Genomic DNA, 23944 nt, shown 5'->3' on the forward strand with positions numbered 1-23944 from the left:
AAACACACTGATCAAGAAAGTTTCATGTGCACATCTCAGGAATTTCTCTCCCTCTTTGCCCTTTACACTGTTACTTCCCCAGTCTAAATTCAGAATAATTTAAATTCTCCATTATCACTACTCTAAAGTTCTTGCATCTACTTGCAATTTATCTGAAAATTTGCTCCTCCCCCGTATTTGTTGGCCTATAGTATACAGCCAGCAGCATAATAACTCCTCGATTGTCCTCAATTCTAACCACAGATTCTTTCAAGTACATCATCTCTTATTAGCGCTGCAATAGTGGGGGGAATTTTGGTTTCTTTCCCACACACTATTTATTTGGAGGCAAAGAGAGCATAAAATCAGGTGGGATGGTGGTGGGGGGGTGGGGGATTTCCGCCATCATCCCACCTCCGCCAAACTTTAGCCCAGGGCAGGTGGTCCTGTGAACGGCCTTCCCACCCTGCCACCAATTGAGGCCCTTAACTGGGCAATTAACCCCCAATTAAGGGCCTCTTCCTGCCACAGCCGCAATTAGCCGTATGGCAGGGCGGCCCTGTCGCTGCATAAGAAGCATGGGACAAAAAAAACGTGCGGGCTGTTTGCTTCCCTGCTCCAGGGGGCCGGGGGGGAGGGGGGGGGGGTGGGGTGGTTGAGGGGCCCCTTGTTAAAAGGCATTTACAGCCTGAACAAGGGACCCGGCAACGGGAAGCAAGGGGCCCGATGAGGGCCACCCGGCTGCCGACCACCCTCCTTCCCTGCTCACCCTGATTACCTGAGGTCTGGTTCCAGTAATGTTCCTCAGCCTCCGGTAGGTGTACCTCCAGCAGCAGACAGCACCACCTTCACAGTGGCACTGTAGTGGCAGCCTCTGATTGGCTGGCAACTCTCCAAGGTGGGACTTCCATCGCTGGGATCCCTGATCCTGTGGAAGACTCGCTGCTGTCCACTTAACTGCCTGACTGGCACTAGGTCCAACAGTCCTTCCGAAGAAGAGGCAATGCGGGGATCTCGGCGTTGCTTTTTCCGCAGGTCGGGATCCACGCCACCAGGATAAAATTTCTCCCAGTATCTTTGATCAATACAAACATACCCTTTTATTTTCCCTTCCCTATCTGTCTTGAATACATTATAGCCAGAAATATTAAGTGCCCTTTCATCCACGTTTTTCAGCCAGGTCTCTATTATTGCCACTATATCAAAATCCCAGGTGGGTACTTGCGCCTGTAACTCACCAACCTCATTTACCATGCTTATGCACACACACACTGAATGCATGTTAGTCTGCCTTGCATTTCCCCTATCTGATCCTTCCTAATTCTGAACTATTCTTCACTCTAATGTGATAATGAACAGAAAATCTGTGTTAGTGAGGTTGGTTAAGCGGCAAAAAAGAGTCAGGACACTGGGGACAACTCCCCTGCTGTTCTTCAAACAGTGCAATGGAATCTTTTACATCAATCATCATTTTCATGTCCAAATCCATCCATGGTCTCACCCCTTGTTATCTCTGTACCCTCCTCCAACCCTACAACTCTCTAGGAATTCTGCATTCCTCCAACTCTTGCTTCTTATGCACCAAGACTCCCTTTGCCCCATCATTAGCAACTGTGCCTTCAGCTCTCATGGAATCAAAAAAATTTACAGCATGGAAGGAGACCATTCAGCCCATCGTGGCCATGCCAGTCAACAGGTAACCATCCAGCCTAATCCCACTTTCCAGCACTTGGTCTGTAGCCTTGTAGGTTATGGAACTTCCAGTGCATATTCAAGTACTTTTTAAACGTTATGAATGGTCCACCACCCTTTCAGGCAGTGAGTTCCAGATCCCCACCACCCTCTGGGTGAAAAGATTTCCCCTCGAATCCCCTCTAAACCTCCTACCTCTTACCCTAAATCTATGCCCCTGGTTTTGGATCCCTCAACCAAGGGGAATAGAATAGGGCCTTCCTATCCACTCTATCTAGACCCCTCATAATTTTATACACTTCAATTAGGTCTTCTCTCAGCCTGAAATACTGCAGATGCTGGAAATCTGAAATAAAAACAGAAAGTGTTGAATATACTCAGCAGGTCGGGTAGCATCTGTGGAGAGAGAAACAGAGTTAACATTATGGAACTCCATTTGTCACTGTTACGACTCATCCACTAATATCTTCCTGCAGCCCACAGCTTTCTTCTTCATTACCAACCACATAGCAAATTTCTGTATTGTCTGAAAACTTCTTCAACATACTCCCTATAATCAAGTCCAAATCACTGATATATACCACAAAAAGCAAGGGAACACGTACTGAGCCCTGCGGACCCCACTGGAAACAGCCTTCTAGTCACAACAACACCCATCGACCATTACCCTTTGCTTCCTGACTCTAAGCCAATTTTGGGTCCAGCTTGCCACTTTGCCTTGGATCCCATGGGTTTTTACTTTTTGTGACCAGTCTGCTATGGGGAATCTTATCAAAAGCACTGCAGAAATCCATACAGACTACATCAAACACACTCCCTAATCAACCCTTCTTCTAACCTTCTCAAAAAATTCAATGTTAGTCAGACACGACCTATCCTTAACAAATCCATGCTGCCTTTGATTAATCCGTTCTTGCGAAATGGAGATATATCAAGTCCTTCAAATTTTTTCCAATAATATGTCCACCACTGAGCTTAGACTGAATAGCCTGTAATTACTCAGTCTATCTCTTTCTCCCTTTTAAAACAATGGTACAATGTTAGCTGTCCTCTGGCACCACACCCATAGCCAGAGAGGATTGGAAAATGATGGTCAGAGCCTCCGCTATTTCTTCTCTTGCTTCCCTGAACAGCCTAGGATACATTCCGTCTGGGCCTGAGATTTGTCCACCTTCAAAGATGTCACACCCTCTCACTATGTTAATTTCATTTAATATTCCACACTCCTTCTCGCTGATTGCAATGTCCGTAACAGTACAACACTGCCATCTACCCGGCAATGTGGAAAATTGGTATGTCATGTACACAAAAAGCAGGACAAATCCAACGCGGCCAATTACTGCCCGATCAGTCTACTCTCAATCAGCAAAGTGATGGAAGAGGTTGTCAACAATGCTATTTGTGCCAGTTGTTAACTACATTAAATCTTACAGAGTTATGATCACTATCCCCGAAATGCTCCCCCACTGACACTTCTACCACTTGTCGGGCTTCATTCCCAAGGATTAGGTCCAGTACCGTCCCTTCTCTTGTAGGCTGGCTACGTGCTGGCTTATAAAAGCTCTCCTGGATGCACTTTAAGAAGTCCGTCCCCTTTAAGCCTTTTGCACTAAGACAAGTGGAAAGCTGTGAACAAGGATTCACAAAGGAGGAGCTCAAAACACAGTGTGTTTTAAAATTAAAACCTGTTACAATAAGACCAGGTGAAGACAGCAAAAGATCCATAGACACCTTTCTCACCTGGTCGTAACAGCAATTTGGGTACTAGTGTCCGGAATTTTACACAGACAAACGAGTGAAATTGAAAGTGGGAAGCCAAATTGTTCCCAATCAAAAAGAGCTAAATTTCAATCCAGGTTTTCTTGTGGTTGTGTGTGATTGAATACTAACATAGCTGCAACTGAAGAGAGTAGCTCTCCAAGCCAGGGTGAAGTAACTTGGGATAAGTTAAAAGCACTGTCTATGGAGGAGTTGAGGAAAATGGCTGAGCAGTGTGGGATCACTGTATATGGCAAGGCTAGGAAGAATGAACTCTTAAGGCTAGTGGCCAACCATTTTTCCCTTGAATCTGAAGAAGCAGAAGCAGTGTAAGAAACAGAAGGCAACAAGGTATTGTTAGCAAAGATACAATTGGAACAAAGGAAACTTGAATTCGAGCAAAGAGAGAGGGAGAAAAAGAGTGCCTTTCAGAAGGAACGGGAAGAAAATGAAAGGCAGGAGAGAAAGAATCTGAAGAACGAGAGCTGGAGCAGCTTGAGTTAACTAGAGGGCGACAGAGTAACCCCAGTGAAAGCATGGCCAATATGGAGGAGCAGAATTCAGGGCTGGCTACAGTATTGCTAAAACTCACTCAATTAGTTCCAAAATTCAGTGAGGGAGATGTGGAAGCGCTTTTTGTGTCTTTTGAGAAATTGGCAAGGCAGCTAAAATGGCCAGCTGAGACCTAGTCTCTTTTAATGCAAAGCAAACTAACTGGAAAAGTCCATGAGGTTTATTCCTTGCTGCCAGATAAAAGTTCATCACATTATGAACTGACCAAAAATGCTATCCTCAGGGAATTTGAATTAGTACCCGAAGCTTATCGCCAAAAGTTCAGAACCCTCAAAAAGCAAGCTAATCAAACTTATCTGGAGTTTGAAAGAAGTAAGCAGCTGGCTTTTGACCAGTGACTGAGGACTATAAAAATACAGCTCAGCTATGAGACTCTCAGAGAAGTAATCTTGTTAGAGGAATTTAAAAACTCTCTTCCATTCTCAATAAAGACCCATGTCGAGGAGCAGTGGGTTCAGGGAGCCCGGCAAGCAGCCATTCTGGCCAAAGAGTTTGCTTTAATTTATAAGTCAGTTTACCAGGGGAGAACCTTTCTTAATCGCCCCCACAAATCCAAAAAGGAGAAAAAGTGGGAAGGTGATGTCCGCCCAGGCAGTCCTGGAAGAGAAAGGAAAGCAGGAGACATGGGGGCACTCCTCCAGTCAAAATGGAAGGTGCTGTGAGCAAGAGTGAGACCTGGAGACCTGTGTGCTTCCATTGTAATAAGGCAGGGCATTTAAAAGCTGACTGCTGGATACTAAAGGGGAAACCGGTAGGCTTAATCAGGGCACACCTGCTCAGTGAAAACGAGGGCCTGAACAAGCTGTGGCTTTAATTGCAGTAAGAGTGCAACCCAGGAAGCTCACGATGGCCAGTGCAGGAAAAGCTAATAGGATGCCTGAAGGTTATCAGGGCTTTGTGTTTGAAGGGAAAGTAACCCAATATCCCTCGAGTGGGGCAAGCAAGCCCATAGTAATTCTCAGGGACACAGGGGCCACGAGATCCTTTTTACTAGGAAAATGCCTGACCTTTCCTCCAGACTGTGCAGTGAACACCAAAATGGTGGTGAATGGCATTGGAGGCCAGTGTATGCCTGTACCTGTACACCGGGTGCACCTGGAGTGCGACCTAGTTTCGGGACTTGTAACTGTAGAGATTGTCCCTAGTTTGCCTGTGGACGGGGTTGTCCTGCTCCGAGGTAATGATCTGGCAGGAGTGAAGGTGGTAGTCCCCCAGTAGTAAATGAAAGACCGTAGGAGGTCACAGAGACAGGGCAGTGGCAAGAGACTGTCCCCTGCAGTTTCCCTGAATGTGTAGTGGATCAGGCCATGATCAAACCATGTCCTCCAGAGGAGACTGCATTGGCACTGCAGGCAAATGACCATGAGGTTTGCCTGTCCGAGACTTTCTCTGGAGACCCAGGGAATGAATTAAATGGATTTTCCCTAGCTGAGGCTCAGCAAGCCGACCCAGTATTTTGAGAGTTAACACAGGCTGTCCAGTACGAAAGTGAAGCACAGGGAGTCCCTGATTGCTACTATTTACAGAATGAGGTACTGATGAGGAAATGGAGTTCTCCTCACGGACTTGAGGGCAAGGAGTGGGCAGTAGATCACCAGTTAGTGGTGCAACAGAGGTACCGGGGAGAAATATTAAGAAGGGCTGATGAAACTACAGTGGCTGTACATGCTGGTATACGACAGACCAAAGCCCACACAAGACAGCAGTTTGACTGGCCAAAACTCTACAAAGATGTGGTGGAGTACTGCAGGAGTTGCCACATGTGCCCGGTTGAGGGGAAACCCCAACCTACAGTGAAACCTGCACTCCTAAGTCCTGTACCGGTGTTAGGAGGAGCTTCCAGCAGAGGGCTGGTGGACTGTAAGGGACCCCAACCGAGAACCAAAGGGGACAGGCAAGCACACAGCTGGCAAAAGTTTAGATAGAGAAGGGGAAAAAGTGACCAAGAGGGCAGGTTAAAGGAAGTCTGTGAAGAGTCCCGGATGAAAACCCCTATTATCTGGTCAACCAACCCAGCAAAATACGAAAAGTTAGACCCCACATCCTCCTATGCAAATGCAGACACTAGAAGCACCCCACCAGAGTTGCTAACAGCATTTATAGGAGCATGCAGAGACAAACCGAGACCTCTAGGGGGCACAGAAACCATGAGGGTGATGCCTTACCCAGTCAAAGAGCCACAGGAGAGTGCAGCCAAGTCTGCACAAATACCGAGAGGTAGGAGTGTCCCAGAGAACAAAGGGGAGAGTAACAAAGACTCCTCCCCCACAGTCAGAGGAAAAGGGAAACACCCATCCCCTAAAGTCAAAATTCTGTGCAGGACTCAGAGTGTTCAGGATAGACCTGCCCACTACCAACTCTCCGGAGAACAAAAAAGGGGGAAATGAAAACAGCCCTGTACCCAGAAAAGCCCATTTTTAATCAGCTTTTAAGATTGGTGAATGAATGGAAGTGAACGAGAGAAATGCATGGTTTTTCTTTCTGTATCTTATATTTCAAACCCTGTAAAGAAATGCACCATTTTTCTTCAAATCGCATTTCATTCCCCGGGTGTGGAGGTGTTAGGCAAACCCTCCCACCTGCCAAGACTGAGGCACACTTATTTCACTACATGAACACTAAAACTTAAAACTGCAAGCCCCTGGCTAGAAAGACATTTGCATTTTAACAGACAGTGTTGGAACAAGGGGACCCAGTCGTTGCTTCCCCAATACACAGAAGTGGTCAGACCAGTTTTAGTCACATGACTGACTGACTGTTGGAGTTTGATGGAATTTGAACTTCCAAAAGGGAAAGAAATCAGAAAGCACTTTTCTCCTGGTTTGAGAACACCTCTCTCCTGTCTGCTCTCATCTCACTCTCACCAGCTTCGTGAACCATTAAAGACATATGAACCCAAAGTGAGAAAAATCTCCGATAGTGAACAAGGTTTAAGAAGAATACTGTGCCCCAAAGAAAAGTAAGAGCTGTCTACAATCAAGGACTCTGCAGCGAGCTGGAAACACAGAAACAGAACAAGAAACCCCCTTTAGAGACTGCCTCAAACCTCTCCATTTTATTTTTCTTCTGCTCTTTTCTGTCCCAATTTGCATGCGTATATCACATATGCATGCTAGCGTGGGCGTGTTGCACATCCGTAGGCGTTAACTGTATTAGAGTTTAAGTTTAAGATTGAATAAATTTCACTTTCCTTCTTTAAACCAAGGAAGCCTGTTAATGCTCATTTCTTTGCCTTAAAATTGGAAAGCTGTGAACAAGGATTCACAAAGGCGGAGCTCAAAACACTGTGTTTAAAAATTAAACCCTGTTACAATAAGACCCTAGAGACCTTTCTCAGCTGGTTGGAACAGTCCTTTAATGCCACCCCAACACTTTTTATACTCCTCTTGGTTTTCTGCAATATTAAGTCCTCAGGGTCTGTCATAAGATTTCTTTTTTTTTCTTTATCCGAACCTTTAAGCCCCCTGGCATCCAGAGTGCCCTGGATGTGTCAGTTTTACCCTTTTAGTTCAAGGAAACATACTTGCTCTGAACCCCAACTATCACTTTCTTAAATGCATCCCACTGATTTATCTTCAGGTAGCTGTTTCCAGTCCACTTCAGTGAAATCACACCTCTGCTTAATCAAATAACTTCTCCCTAATTGAGAACATTTATTCCTGGTCTTTATCCTTTTCCATAACTACCCTAAATGTAAATGAATTATAATCACTGATACCAAAGTACTCCCCAACTGAAACCCCTCCCACCTGCCCAGTTTCATTCCTGAGAACTAAGTCCAGTAGCACATCCTCTCTTGTTGGGCTTACTTCACACTGGCTATCCAGGCCCCAAGTTCTAAAATACCCTTTTGAAACCTCTCCACCTCTCTCCTCTGAAAAGCTCACTCTCTGACCAAAGCTTTAGTCACCTTCAGTCTCCTCCTTTGGCTCAGTGTCAATTGATGTTTGATTGCTGTCCTGTGAATTGCCTCAATATGCTTTCCTGTGTTAAAGGTGCAAGTTGTTGTTAGTAATAAAAGAGAAAATGTTGGAAATAGTCAGCAGCTCTGGCAGCATCTGCACAAAGAGAAACAGAGTTCATGCTTCGACTTGATGTTCTTTCGTCCGAAACGGTCAGAGAGCTGAATTATTCAGAGAAATGGGAGATCTAGCACACTACAGAACTGCTACACGTAGGAGCGATTAACACAGGGGCACAAGATCTTTGAAGTGAAAGAAAGAAAAGCAGTTCATAATGAAATACATCAAAGTACAGCTTAGAACAGGAAGTCCATACATCAATAAATGGAAGCTTTAATTGAACAGTTGTGAAACACACATCTACAAACAGTTTGCCACACCAAAACATTTCACAGAAATTGTAAAAAAAAAAGACTCACTTGATCCTGTCTCCATCGGACATTAGTTCCTGTTAAGAAAGGAGAGGTAAGGCAGTTAGAACAATTCTACCCAATTCAGATTAACAAAAGCACCTAAACGTACGGTGGAATCATACAACAGCTTTCCTTCGGTTCTGAAGAAATTGATAGATTTATATGGTCACACTAATTCCACAATAATAAACCCCTGCACCAGTGCCTCTGCTACAAAAGGATGATCCCTCTGGACCAGTGCCTCTGCTACAAAAGGATGATCCCTCTGGACCAGTGCCTCTGCTACAAATGGATGATCCCTCTGGACCAGTGCCTCTGCTACAAATGGATGATCCCTCTGGACCAGTGCCTCTGCTACAAATGGATGATCCCTCTGGACCAGTGCCTCTGCTACAAATGGATGCTCCCTCTGGACCAGTGCCTCTGCTACAAATGGATGATCCCTCTGGACCAGTGCCTCTGCTACAAATGGATGATCCCTCTGGACCAGTGCCTCTGCTACAAATGGATGATCCCTCTGGACCAGTGCCTCTGCTACAAATGGATGATCCCTCTGGACCAGTGCCTCTGCTACAAATGGATGATCCCTCTGGACCAGTGCCTCTGCTACAAATGGATGATCCCTCTGGACCAGTGCCTCTGCTACAAATGGATGATGCTCTGGACCAGTGCCTCTGCTACAAATGGATGATCCCTCTGGACCAGTGCCTCTGCTACAAATGGATGATCCCTCTGGACCAGTGCCTCTGCTACAAATGGATGATCCCTCTGGACCAGTGCCTCTGCTACAAATGGATGATCCCTCTGGACCAGTGCCTCTGCTACAAATGGATGATCCCTCTGGACCAGTGCCTCTGCTACAAATGGATGATCACTCTGGACCAGTGCCTCTGCTACAAATGGATGATCCCTCTGGACCAGTGCCTCTGCTACAAATGGATGCTCCCTCTGGACCAGTGCCTCTGCTACAAATGGATGATCCCTCTGGACCAGTGCCTCTGCTACAAATGGATGATCCCTCTGGACCAGTGCCTCTGCTACAAATGGATGATCCCTCTGGACCAGTGCCTCTGCTACAAATGGATGATCCCTCTGGACCAGTGCCTCTGCTACAAATGGATGATCCCTCTGGACCAGTGCCTCTGCTACAAATGGATGATCCCTCTGGACCAGTGCCTCTGCTACAAATGGATGATGCTCTGGACCAGTGCCTCTGCTACAAATGGATGATCCCTCTGGACCAGTGCCTCTGCTACAAATGGATGATCCCTCTGGACCAGTGCCTCTGCTACAAATGGATGATCCCTCTGGACCAGTGCCTCTGCTACAAATGGATGATCCCTCTGGACCAGTGCCTCTGCTACAAATGGATGATCCCTCTGGACCAGTGCCTCTGCTACAAATGGATGATCCCTCTGGACCAGTGCCTCTGCTACAAATGGATGATCCCTCTGGACCAGTGCCTCTGCTACAAATGGATGATCCCTCTGGACCAGTGCCTCTGCTACAAAAAGATGATCCCTCCAGACCAGTGCCTCTGCTACAAATGGATGAGCCCTCTGGACCAGTGCCTCTGCTACAAAAAGATGATCCCTCCAGACCAGTGCCTCTGCTACAAATGGATGATCCCTCCGGACCAGTGCCTCTGCTACAAATGGATGATCCCTCTGGACCAGTGCCTCTGCTACAAATGGATGATCCCTCTGGACCAGTGCCTCTGCTACAAATGGATGATCCCTCTGGACCAGTGCCTCTGCGACAAAAAGATGATCCCTCTGGACCAGTGCCTCTGCTACAAATGGATGATCCCTTGGGACCAGTGTCTTTGCTACAAAAAGATGATCCCTCTGGACCAGTGTCTTTGCTACAAAAAGATGATCCCTCTGGACCAGTGCCTCTGCGACAAAAAGATGATCCCTCCGGACCAGTGCCTCTGCTACAAATGGATGATCCCTTGGGACCAGTGTCTTTGCTACAAATGGATGATCCCTCTGGACCAGTGCCTCTGCTACAAAAAGATGATCCCTCCGGAACAGTGCCTCTGCTACAAAAAGATGATCCCTCTGGACCAGTGCCTCTGCTACAAAAAGATGATCCCTCCGGACCAGTGCCTCTGCTACAAAAAGATGATCCCTCTGGACCAGTGCCTCTGCTACAAAAAGATGATCCCTCTGGACCAGTGCCTCTGCTACAAAAAGATGATCCCTCCGGACCAGTGTCTTTGGTACAAAAAGATGATCCCTCTGGACCAGTGCCTCTGCTACAAATGGATGATCCCTCTGGACCAGTGCCTCTGCTACAAATGGATGATCCCTCTGGAACGGTGTCTCTGCTACAAAAAGATGATCCCTCTGGACCAGTGCCTCTTTTACAAATGGATGATCCCTCTGGACCAGTGCCTCTGCTACAAAAAGATGATCCCTCTGGACCAGTGCCTCTGCTACAAAAAGATGATCCCTCTGGACCAGTGCCTCTGCTACAAAAAGATGATCCCTCTGGACCAGTGCCTCTGCTACAAATGGATGATCCCTCGGGACCAGTGCCTCTGCTACAAATGGATGATCCCTCTGGACCAGTGCCTCTGCTACAAATGGATGATCCCTCTAGACCAGTGCCTCTGCTACAAATGGAGGATCCCTCCGGACCAGTGCCTATGCGACAAAAAGATGATCCCTCCTGACCAGTGCCTCTGCTACAAATGGAGGATCCCTCCGGACCAGTGCCTCTGCTACAAAAAGATGATCCCTCTGGACCAGTGCCTCTGCTACAAAAAGATGATCCCTCCGGACCAGTGCCTCTGCTACAAAAAGATGATCCCTCTGGACCAGTGCCTCTGCTACAAAAAGATGATCCCTCTGGACCAGTGCCTCTGCTACAAATGGATGATCCCTCTGGACCAGTGCCTCTGCTACAAATGGATGATCCCTCTAGACCAGTGCCTCTGCTACAAATGGAGGATCCCTCCGGACCAGTGCCTCTGCTACAAATGGATGATCCCTCTAGACCAGTGCCTCTGCTACAAATGGAGGATCCCTCCGGACCAGTGCCTATGCGACAAAAAGATGATCCCTCCTGACCAGTGCCTCTGCTACAAAAAGATGATCCCTCCGGACCAGTGCCTCTGCTACAAAAAGATGATCCCTCTGGACCAGTGCCTCTGCTACAAAAAGATGATCCCTCTGGACCAGTGCCTCTGCTACAAATGGATGATCCCTCCTGACCAGTGCCTCTGCTACAAATGGAGGATCCCTCCGGACCAGTGCCTATGCGACAAAAAGATGATCCCTCTGGACCAGTGCCTCTGCTACAAATGGAGGATCCCTCCGGACCAGTGCCTCTGCTACAAAAAGATGATCGCTCTGCATCAGTGCCTCTGCTACAAATGAATGATCCCTCTAGACCAGTGTCTCTGCTACAAATGGATGCTCCCTCTGGACCAGTGCCTCTGCTACATATGGATGCTCCCTCTGGACCAGTGCCTCTGCTACAAATGGATGATCCCTCTGGACCAGTGTCTCTGCTACAAATGGATGCTCCCTCTGGACCAGTGCCTCTGCTACAAAAGGATGATCCCTCTGGACCAGTGTCTCTGCTACAAATGGATGATCCCTCTGGACCAGTGCCTCTGCTACAAAAGGATGATCCCTCTGGACCAGTGCCTCTGCTACAAATGGATGATCCCTCTGGACCAGTGCCTCTGCTACAAATGGATGATCCCTCTGGACCAGTGCCTCTGCTACAAATGGATGATCCCTCTGGACCAGTGCCTCTGCTACAAATGGATGATCCCTCTGGACCAGTGCCTCTGCTACAAATGGATGATCCCTCTGGACCAGTGCCACTGCTACAAATGGATGATCCCTCTGGACCAGTGCCTCTGCTACAAATGGATGATCCCTCTGGACCAGTGCCTCTGCTACAAATGGATGATCCCTCTGGACCAGTGCCTCTGCTACAAATGGATGATCCCTCTGGACCAGTGCCTCTGCTACAAAAAGATGATCCCTCCAGACCAGTGCCTCTGCTACAAATGGATGAGCCCTCTGGACCAGTGCCTCTGCTACAAAAAGATGATCCCTCCAGACCAGTGCCTCTGCTACAAATGGATGATCCCTCCGGACCAGTGCCTCTGCTACAAATGGATGCTCCCTCGGGACCAGTGTCTTTGCTATAAAAAGATGATCCCTCTGGACCAGTGTCTTTGCTACAAAAAGATGATCCCTCTGGACCAGTGTCTTTGCTACAAAAAGATGATCCCTCTGGACCAGTGCCTCTGCAACAAAAAGATGATCCCTCTGGACCAGTGCCTCTGCTACAAATGGATGATCCCTCGGGACCAGTGTCTTTGCTACAAAAAGATGATCCCTCTGGACCAGTGTCTTTGCTACAAAAAGATGATCCCTCTGGACCAGTGCCTCTGCGACAAAAAGATGATCCCTCCGGACCAGTGCGTCTGCTACAAATGGATGATCCCTTGGGACCAGTGTCTTTGCTACAAATGGATGATCCCTCTGGACCAGTGCCTCTGCTACAAAAAGATGATCCCTCCGGAGCAGTGCCTCTGCTACAAAAAGATGATCCCTCTGGACCAGTGCCTCTGCTACAAAAAGATGATCCCTCCGGACCAGTGTCTTTGCTACAAAAAGATGATCCCTCTGGACCAGTGCCTCTGCGACAAAAAGATGATCCCTCTGGACCAGTGCCTCTGCTACAAAAAGATGATCCCTCCGGACCAGTGCCTCTGCTACAAATGGATGATCCCTCGGGACCAGTGTCTTTGCTACAAAAAGATGATCCCTCTGGACCAGTGTCTCTGCTACAAATGGATGATCCCTCTGGACCAGTGACTCTGCTACAAAAAGATGATCCCTCCGGACCAGTGCCTCTGCTACAAAAAGATGATCCCTCTGGACCAGTGCCTCTGCTACAAAAAGATGATCCCTCCGGACCAGTGTCTTTGCTACAAAAAGATGATCCCTCTGGAACAGTGTCTCTGCTACAAAAAGATGATCCCTCCGGACCAGTGCCTCTGCTACAAATGGATGATCACTCGGGACCAGTGTCTTTGCTACAAAAAGATGATCCCTCTGGACCAGTGTCTCTGCTACAAATGGATGATCCCACTGGACCAGTGCCTCTGCTACAAAAAGATGATCCCTCCGGAACAGTGCCTCTGCTACAAAAAGATGATCCCTCTGGACCAGTGCCTCTGCTACAAAAAGATGATCCCTCCGGACCAGTGCCTCTGCTACAAAAAGATGATCCCTCTGGACCACTGCCTCTGCTACAAAAAGGTGATCCCTCCGGACCAGTGCCTCTGCTACAGAAGGATGATCCCTCGGGACCAGTGCCTCTGCTACAAAAAGATGATCCCTCCGCACCAGTGCCTCTGCGACAAAAAGATGATCCCTCTGGACCAGTGCCTCTGCTACAAAAAGATGATCCCTCTGGACCAGTGCCTCTGCTACAAAAAGATGATCCCTCTGGACCAGTGCCTCTGCTACAAAAAGATGATCCCTCCGGACCAGTGCCTCTGCTACAAAAAGATGATCCCTCCGCACCAGTGCCTCTGCTACAAAAAGATGATCCCTCTGGACCAGTGTCTCTGCTACAGAAGGATGATCCCTCTAGACCAGTGTCTCTGCGACAAAAAGATGATCCCTCTGGACCAGTGCCTCTGCTACAAAACGATGATCCCTCTAGACCAGTGTCTCTGCGACAAAAAGATGATCCCTCTGGACCATTGCCTCTGCTACAAAACGATGATCCCTCTGGACCAGTGTCTCTGCTACAAAAAGATGATCCCTCCGCACCAGTGCCTCTGCTACAAAAAGATGATCCCTCTGGACCAGTGCCTCTGCTACAAAAAGATGATCCCTCTGGTCCAGTGCCTCTGCTACAAAAAGATGATCCCTCTGGACCAGTGCCTCTGCTACAAAAAGATGATCCCTCCGGACCAGTGCCTCTGCTACAAAAAGATGATCCCTCCGGACCAGTGCCTCTGCTACAAAAAGATGATCCCTCTGGACCACTGCCTCTGCTACAAAAAGGTGATCCCTCCGGACCAGTGCCTCTGCTACAGAAGGATGATCCCTCGGGACCAGTGCCTCTGCTACAAAAAGATGATCCCTCCGCACCAGTGCCTCTGCGACAAAAAGATGATCCCTCTGGACCAGTGCCTCTGCTACAAAAAGATGATCCCTCTGGACCAGTGCCTCAGCTACAAAAAGATGATCCCTCTGGACCAGTGCCTCTGCTACAAAAAGATGATCCCTCCGGACCAGTGCCTCTGCTACAAAAAGATGATCCCTCCGCACCAGTGCCTCTGCTACAAAAAGATGATCCCTCTGGACCAGTGTCTCTGCTACAGAAGGATGATCCCTCTAGACCAGTGTCTCTGCGACAAAAAGATGATCCCTCTGGACCAGTGCCTCTGCTACAAAACGATGATCCCTCTAGACCAGTGTCTCTGCGACAAAAAGATGATCCCTCTGGACCATTGCCTCTGCTACAAAACGATGATCCCTCTGGACCAGTGTCTCTGCTACAAAAAGATGATCCCTCCGCACCAGTGCCTCTGCTACAAAAAGATGATCCCTCTGGACCAGTGCCTCTGCTACAAAAAGATGATCCCTCTGGTCCAGTGCCTCTGCTACAAAAAGATGATCCCTCTGGACCAGTGTCTCTGCTACAAATGGATGCTCCCTCTGGACCAGTGCCTCTGCTACAAAAGGATGATCCCTCTGGACCAGTGTCTCTGCTACAAATGGATGATCCCTCTGGACCAGTGCCTCTGCTACAAAAGGATGATCCCTCTGGACCAGTGCCTCTGCTACAAATGGATGATCCCTCTGGACCAGTGCCTCTGCTACAAATGGATGATCCCTCTGGACCAGTGCCTCTGCTACAAATGGATGATCCCTCTGGACCAGTGCCTCTGCTACAAATGGATGATCCCTCTGGACCAGTGCCTCTGCTACAAATGGATGATCCCTCTGGACCAGTGCCACTGCTACAAATGGATGATCCCTCTGGACCAGTGCCTCTGCTACAAATGGATGATCCCTCTGGACCAGTGCCTCTGCTACAAATGGATGATCCCTCTGGACCAGTGCCTCTGCTACAAATGGATGATCCCTCTGGACCAGTGCCTCTGCTACAAAAAGATGATCCCTCCAGACCAGTGCCTCTGCTACAAATGGATGAGCCCTCTGGACCAGTGCCTCTGCTACAAAAAGATGATCCCTCTAGAGCAGTGCCTCTGCTACAAATGGATGATCCCTCCGGACCAGTGCCTCTGCTACAAATGGATGCTCCCTCGGGACCAGTGTCTTTGCTATAAAAAGATGATCCCTCTGGACCAGTGTCTTTGCTACAAAAAGATGATCCCTCTGGACCAGTGTCTTTGCTACAAAAAGATGATCCCTCTGGACCAGTGCCTCTGCAACAAAAAGATGATCCCTCTGGACCAGTGCCTCTGCTACAAATGGATGATCCCTCGGGACCAGTGTCTTTGCTACAAAAAGATGATCCCTCTGGACCAGTGTCTTTGCTACAAAAAGATGATCCCTCTGGACCAGTGCCTTTGCGACAAAAAGATGATCCCTCCGGACCAGTGCGTCTGCTACAAATGGATGATCCCTTGGGACCAGTGTCTTTGCTACAAATGGATGATCCCTCTGGACCAGTGCCTCTGCTACAAAAAGATGATCCCTCCGGAACAGTGCCTCTGCTACAAAAAGATGATCCCTCTGGACCAGTGCCTCTGCTACAAAAAGATGATCCCTCCGGACCAGTGTCTTTGCTACAAAAAGATGATCCCTCTGGACCAGTGCCTCTGCGACAAAAAGATGATCCCTCTGGACCAGTGCCTCTGCGACAAAAAGATGATCCCTCCGGACCAGTGCCTCTGCTACAAATGGATGATCCCTCGGGACCAGTGTCTTTGCTACAAAAAGATGATCCCTCTGGACCAGTGTCTCTGCTACAAATGGAGGATCCCTCTGGACCAGTGACTCTGCTACAAAAAGATGATCCCTCCGGACCAGTGCCTCTGCTACAAAAAGATGATCCCTCTGGACCAGTGCCTCTGCTACAAAAAGATGATCCCTCCGGACCAGTGTCTTTGCTACAAAAAGATGATCCCTCTGGAACAGTGTCTCTGCTACAAAAAGATGATCCCTCCGGACCAGTGCCTCTGCTACAAATGGATGATCACTCGGGACCAGTGTCTTTGCTACAAAAAGATGATCCCTCTGGACCAGTGTCTCTGCTACAAATGGATGATCCCTCTGGACCAGTGCCTCTGCTACAAAAAGATGATCCCTCCGGAACAGTGCCTCTGCTACAAAAAGATGATCCCTCTGGACCAGTGCCTCTGCTACAAAAAGATGATCCCTCCGGACCAGTGCCTCTGCTACAAAAAGATGATCCCTCTGGACCACTGCCTCTGCTACAAAAAGGTGATCCCTCCGGACCAGTGCCTCTGCTACAGAAGGATGATCCCTCGGGACCAGTGCCTCTGCTACAAAAAGATGATCCCTCCGCACCAGTGCCTCTGCGACAAAAAGATGATCCCTCTGGACCAGTGCCTCTGCTACAAAAAGATGATCCCTCTGGACCAGTGCCTCTGCTACAAAAAGATGATCCCTCTGGACCAGTGCCTCTGCTACAAAAAGATGATCCCTCCGGACCAGTGCCTCTGCTACAAAAAGATGATCCCTCCGCACCAGTGCCTCTGCTACAAAAAGATGATCCCTCTGGACCAGTGTCTCTGCTACAGAAGGATGATCCCTCTAGACCAGTGTCTCTGCGACAAAAAGATGATCCCTCTGGACCAGTGCCTCTGCTACAAAACGATGATCCCTCTAGACCAGTGTCTCTGCGACAAAAAGATGATCCCTCTGGACCATTGCCTCTGCTACAAAACGATGATCCCTCTGGACCAGTGTCTCTGCTACAAAAAGATGATCCCTCCGCACCAGTGCCTCTGCTACAAAAAGATGATCCCTCTGGACCAGTGCCTCTGCTACAAAAAGATGATCCCTCTGGTCCAGTGCCTCTGCTACAAAAAGATGATCCCTCTGGACCAGTGCCTCTGCTACAAAAAGATGATCCCTCTGGACCAGTGCCTCTGCTACAAAAAGATGATCCCTCCGGACCAGTGCCTCTGCTACAAAAAGATGATCCCTCTGGACCATTGCCTCTGCTACAAAACGATGATCCCTCTGGACCAGTGTCTCTGCTACAAAAAGATGATCCCTCCGCACCAGTGCCTCTGCTACAAAAAGATGATCCCTCTGGACCAGTGCCTCTGCTACAAAAAGATGATCCCTCTGGTCCAGTGCCTCTGCTACAAAAAGATGATCCCTCTGGACCAGTGTCTCTGCTACAAATGGATGCTCCCTCTGGACCAGTGCCTCTGCTACAAAAGGATGATCCCTCTGGACCAGTGTCTCTGCTACAAATGGATGATCCCTCTGGACCAGTGCCTCTGCTACAAAAGGATGATCCCTCTGGACCAGTGCCTCTGCTACAAATGGATGATCCCTCTGGACCAGTGCCTCTGCTACAAATGGATGATCCCTCTGGACCAGTGCCTCTGCTACAAATGGATGATCCCTCTGGACCAGTGCCTCTGCTACAAATGGATGATCCCTCTGGACCAGTGCCTCTGCTACAAATGGATGAACCCTCTGGACCAGTGCCTCTGCTACAAATGGATGATCCCTCTGGACCAGTGCCTCTGCTACAAAAAGATGATCCCTCCAGACCAGTGCCTCTGCTACAAATGGATGAGCCCTCTGGACCAGTGCCTCTGCTACAAAAAGATGATCCCTCCAGACCAGTGCCTCTGCTACAAATGGATGATCCCTCCGGACCAGTGCCTCTGCTACAAATGGATGCTCCCTCGGGACCAGTGTCTTTGCTATAAAAAGATGATCCCTCTGGACCAGTGTCTTTGCTACAAAAAGATGATCCCTCTGGACCAGTGTCTTTGCTACAAAAAGATGATCCCTCTGGACCAGTGCCTCTGCAACAAAAAGATGATCCCTCTGGACCAGTGCCTCTGCTACAAATGGATGATCCCTCGGGACCAGTGTCTTTGCTACAAAAAGATGATCCCTCTGGACCAGTGTCTTTGCTACAAAAAGATGATCCCTCTGGACCAGTGCCTCTGCGACAAAAAGATGATCCCTCCGGACCAGTGCGTCTGCTACAAATGGATGATCCCTTGGGACCAGTGTCTTTGCTACAAATGGATGATCCCTCTGGACCAGTGCCTCTGCTACAAAAAGATGATCCCTCCGGAACAGTGCCTCTGCTACAAAAAGATGATCCCTCTGGACCAGTGCCTCTGCTACAAAAAGATGATCCCTCCGGACCAGTGTCTTTGCTACAAAAAGATGATCCCTCTGGACCAGTGCCTCTGCGACAAAAAGATGATCCCTCTGGACCAGTGCCTCTGCGACAAAAAGATGATCCCTCCGGACCAGTGCCTCTGCTACAAATGGATGATCCCTCGGGACCAGTGTCTTTGCTACAAAAAGATGATCCCTCTGGACCAGTGTCTCTGCTACAAATGGATGATCCCTCTGGACCAGTGACTCTGCTACAAAAAGATGATCCCTCCGGACCAGTGCCTCTGCTACAAAAAGATGATCCCTCTGGACCAGTGCCTCTGCTACAAAAAGATGATCCCTCCGGACCAGTGTCTTTGCTACAAAAAGATGATCCCTCTGGAACAGTGTCTCTGCTACAAAAAGATGATCCCTCCGGACCAGTGCCTCTGCTACAAATGGATGATCACTCGGGACCAGTGTCTTTGCTACAAAAAGATGATCCCTCTGGACCAGTGTCTCTGCTACAAATGGATGATCCCTCTGGACCAGTGCCTCTGCTACAAAAAGATGATCCCTCCGGAACAGTGCCTCTGCTACAAAAAGATGATCCCTCTGGACCAGTGCCTCTGCTACAAAAAGATGATCCCTCCGGACCAGTGCCTCTGCTACAAAAAGATGATCCCTCTGGACCACTGCCTCTGCTACAAAAAGGTGATCCCTCCGGACCAGTGCCTCTGCTACAGAAGGATGATCCCTCGGGACCAGTGCCTCTGCTACAAAAAGATGATCCCTCCGCACCAGTGCCTCTGCGACAAAAAGATGATCCCTCTGGACCAGTGCCTCTGCTACAAAAAGATGATCCCTCTGGACCAGTGCCTCTGCTACAAAAAGATGATCCCTCTGGACCAGTGCCTCTGCTACAAAAAGATGATCCCTCCGGACCAGTGCCTCTGCTACAAAAAGATGATCCCTCCGCACCAGTGCCTCTGCTACAAAAAGATGATCCCTCTGGACCAGTGTCTCTGCTACAGAAGGATGATCCCTCTAGACCAGTGTCTCTGCGACAAAAAGATGATCCCTCTGGACCAGTGCCTCTGCTACAAAACGATGATCCCTCTAGACCAGTGTCTCTGCGACAAAAAGATGATCCCTCTGGACCATTGCCTCTGCTACAAAACGATGATCCCTCTGGACCAGTGTCTCTGCTACAAAAAGATGATCCCTCCGCACCAGTGCCTCTGCTACAAAAAGATGATCCCTCTGGACCAGTGCCTCTGCTACAAAAAGATGATCCCTCTGGTCCAGTGCCTCTGCTACAAAAAGATGATCCCTCTGGACCAGTGCCTCTGCTACAAAAAGATGATCCCTCTGGACCAGTGCCTCTGCTACAAAAAGATGATCCCTCCGGACCAGTGCCTCTGCTACAAAAAGATGATCCCTCTGGACCAGTGCCTCTGCCACAAAAAGATGATCCCTCTGGACCAGTGCCTCTGCTACAAAAAGATGATCCCTCCGGACCAGTGCCTCTGCTACAAAAAGATGATCCCTCTGGACCAGTGCCTCTGCTACAAAAAGATGATCCCTCTGGACCAGTGCCTCTGCTACAAAAAGATGATCCCTCTGGACCAGTGCCTCTGCTACAAAAAGATGATCCCTCTGGACCAGTGCCTCTGCTACAAAAAGATGATCCCTCTAGACCAGTGCCTCTGCTACAAATGGATGATCCCTCTGGACCAGTGCCTCTGCTACAAATGGATGATCCCTCTGGAACGGTGTCTCTGCTACAAAAAGATGATCCCTCTGGACCAGTGCCTCTGCTACAAATGGATGATCCCTCCGGACCAGTGCCTCTGCTACAAAAAGATGATCCCTCCGGACCAGTGCCTCTGCTACAAAAAGATGATCCCTCTGGACCAGTGCCTCTGCTACAAAAAGATGATCCCTCTGGACCAGTGCCTCTGCTACAAATGGATGATCCCTCGGGACCAGTGCCTCTGCTACAAATGGATGATCCCTCTGGACCAGTGCCTCTGCTACAAATGGATGATCCCTCTAGACCAGTGCCTCTGCTACAAATGGAGGATCCCTCCGGACCAGTGCCTATGCGACAAAAAGATGATCCCTCTGGACCAGTGCCTCTGCTACAAATGGAGGATCCCTCCGGACCAGTGCCTCTGCTACAAAAAGATGATCGCTCTGGACCAGTGCCTCTGCTACAAATGAATGATCCCTCTAGACCAGTGTCTCTGCTACAAATGGATGCTCCCTCTGGACCAGTGCCTCTGCTACAAATGGATGCTCCCTCTGGACCAGTGCCTCTGCTACAAATGGATGATCCCTCTGGACCAGTGTCTCTGCTACAAATGGATGCTCCCTCTGGACCAGTGCCTCTGCTACAAAAGGATGATCCCTCTGGACCAGTGTCTCTGCTACAAATGGATGATCCCTCTGGACCAGTGCCTCTGCTACAAAAGGATGATCCCTCTGGACCAGTGCCTCTGCTACAAAAGGATGATCCCTCTGGACCAGCGCCTCTGCTACAAAAGGATGATCCCTCTGGACCAGTGCCTCTGCTACAAATGGATGATCCCTCCGGACCAGAGCCTCTGCTACAGAAGGATGATCCCTCTGGACCAGTGTCTCTGCTACAAAAGGATGATCCCTCGGGACCAGTGCCTCTGCTACAAATGGATGATCCCTCCGGACCAGTGTCTCTGCTACAAAAGGATGATCCCTCGGGACCAGTGCCTCTGCTACAAAAGGATGATCCCTCTGGACCAGTGCCTCTGCTACAAAAAGATGATCCCTCCGGACCAGTGCCTCAGCTACAAATGGATGATCCCTCGGGACCAGTGTCTCTGCTACAAAAAGATGATCCCTCGGGACCAGTGCCTCTGCTACAGAAGGATGATCCCTCCAGACCAGTGCCTCTGCTACAAAAAGATGATCCCTCCGGACCACTGCCTCTGCTACAAAAAGATGATCCCTCTGGACCAGTGCCTCTGCTACAAATGGATGATCCCTCTAGACCAGTGCCTCTGCTACAAATGGAGGATCCCTCCGGACCAGTGCCTATGCGACAAAAAGATGATCCCTCCTGACCAGTGCCTCTGCTACAAATGGAGGATCCCTCCGGACCAGTGCCTATGCGACAAAAAGATGATCCCTCTGGACCAGTGCCTCTGCTACAAATGGAGGATCCCTCCGGACCAGTGCCTCTGCTACAAAAAGATGATCGCTCTGGACCAGTGCCTCTGCTACAAATGAATGATCCCTCTAGACCAGTGTCTCTGCTACAAATGGATGCTCCCTCTGGACCAGTGCCTCTGCTACAAATGGATGCTCCCTCTGGACCAGTGCCTCTGCTACAAATGGATGATCCCTCTGGACCAGTGTCTCTGCTACAAATGGATGCTACCTCTGGACCAGTGCCTCTGCTACAAAAGGATGATCCCTCCAGACCAGTGCCTCTGCTACAAAAAGATGATCCCTCCGGACCACTGCCTCTGCTACAAAAAGATGATCCCTCTGGACCAGTGCCTCTGCTACAAAAAGATGATCCCTCTGGACCAGTGCCTCTGCTACAAAAAGATGATCCCTCCGGACCAGTGCCTCTGCTACAAAAAGATGATCCCTCCGCACCAGTGCCTCTGCTACAAAAAGATGATCCCTCTGGACCAGTGTCTCTGCTACAGAAGGATGATCCCTCTAGACCAGTGTCTCTGCGACAAAAAGATGATCCCTCTGGACCAGTGCCTCTGCTACAAAACGATGATCCCTCTAGACCAGTGTCTCTGCGACAAAAAGATGATCCCTCTGGACCATTGCCTCTGCTACAAAACGATGATCCCTCTGGACCAGTGTCTCTGCTACAAAAAGATGATCCCTCCGCACCAGTGCCTCTGCTACAAAAAGATGATCCCTCTGGACCAGTGCCTCTGCTACAAAAAGATGATCCCTCTGGTCCAGTGCCTCTGCTACAAAAAGATGATCCCTCTGGACCAGTGCCTCTGCTACAAAAAGATGATCCCTCTGGACCAGTGCCTCTGCTACAAAAAGATGATCCCTCCGGACCAGTGCCTCTGCTACAAAAAGATGATCCCTCTGGACCAGTGCCTCTGCCACAAAAAGATGATCCCTCTGGACCAGTGCCTCTGCTACAAAAAGATGATCCCTCCGGACCAGTGCCTCTGCTACAAAAAGATGATCCCTCTGGACCAGTGCCTCTGCTACAAAAAGATGATCTCTCTGGACCAGTGCCTCTGCTACAAAAAGATGATCCCTCTGGACCAGTGCCTCTGCTACAAAAAGATGATCCCTCTGGACCATTGCCTCTGCTACAAAACGATGATCCCTCTGGACCAGTGTCTCTGCTACAAAAAGATGATCCCTCCGCACCAGTGCCTCTGCTACAAAAAGATGATCCCTCTGGACCAGTGCCTCTGCTACAAAAAGATGATCCCTCTGGTCCAGTGCCTCTGCTACAAAAAGATGATCCCTCTGGACCAGTGTCTCTGCTACAAATGGATGCTCCCTCTGGACCAGTGCCTCTGCTACAAAAGGATGATCCCTCTGGACCAGTGTCTCTGCTACAAATGGATGATCCCTCTGGACCAGTGCCTCTGCTACAAAAGGATGATCCCTCTGGACCAGTGCCTCTGCTACAAATGGATGATCCCTCTGGACCAGTGCCTCTGCTACAAATGGATGATCCCTCTGGACCAGTGCCTCTGCTACAAATGGATGATCCCTCTGGACCAGTGCCTCTGCTACAAATGGATGATCCCTCTGGACCAGTGCCTCTGCTACAAATGGATGATCCCTCTGGACCAGTGCCACTGCTACAAATGGATGATCCCTCTGGACCAGTGCCTCTGCTACAAATGGATGATCCCTCTGGACCAGTGCCTCTGCTACAAATGGATGATCCCTCTGGACCAGTGCCTCTGCTACAAATGGATGATCCCTCTGGACCAGTGCCTCTGCTACAAAAAGATGATCCCTCCAGACCAGTGCCTCTGCTACAAATGGATGAGCCCTCTGGACCAGTGCCTCTGCTACAAAAAGATGATCCCTCCAGACCAGTGCCTCTGCTACAAATGGATGATCCCTCCGGACCAGTGCCTCTGCTACAAATGGATGCTCCCTCGGGACCAGTGTCTTTGCTATAAAAAGATGATCCCTCTGGACCAGTGTCTTTGCTACAAAAAGATGATCCCTCTGG

At 49.1% G+C, this 23944-nt stretch overlaps 1 protein-coding gene across 6 annotated transcripts in view; it reads right to left on the reverse strand.

The window, feature by feature from the left end:
* Positions 1-23944, reverse strand: part of tjap1 (tight junction associated protein 1 (peripheral)) — a 593272-nt gene that overhangs the window by 247204 nt on the left and 322124 nt on the right. For all 6 annotated transcript variants that reach the window (XM_068028188.1, XM_068028184.1, XM_068028169.1 and 3 more), the window contains exon 4: positions 8384-8412. In XM_068028188.1, the coding sequence (XP_067884289.1) occupies positions 8384-8412 (29 nt within the window). The remainder of the gene's footprint in view (positions 1-8383; positions 8413-23944) is intronic.

Source organism: Heterodontus francisci, chromosome 3 (assembly GCF_036365525.1).
Source record: "Heterodontus francisci isolate sHetFra1 chromosome 3, sHetFra1.hap1, whole genome shotgun sequence".
Taxonomy (NCBI): Eukaryota; Metazoa; Chordata; class Chondrichthyes; order Heterodontiformes; family Heterodontidae; genus Heterodontus; species Heterodontus francisci.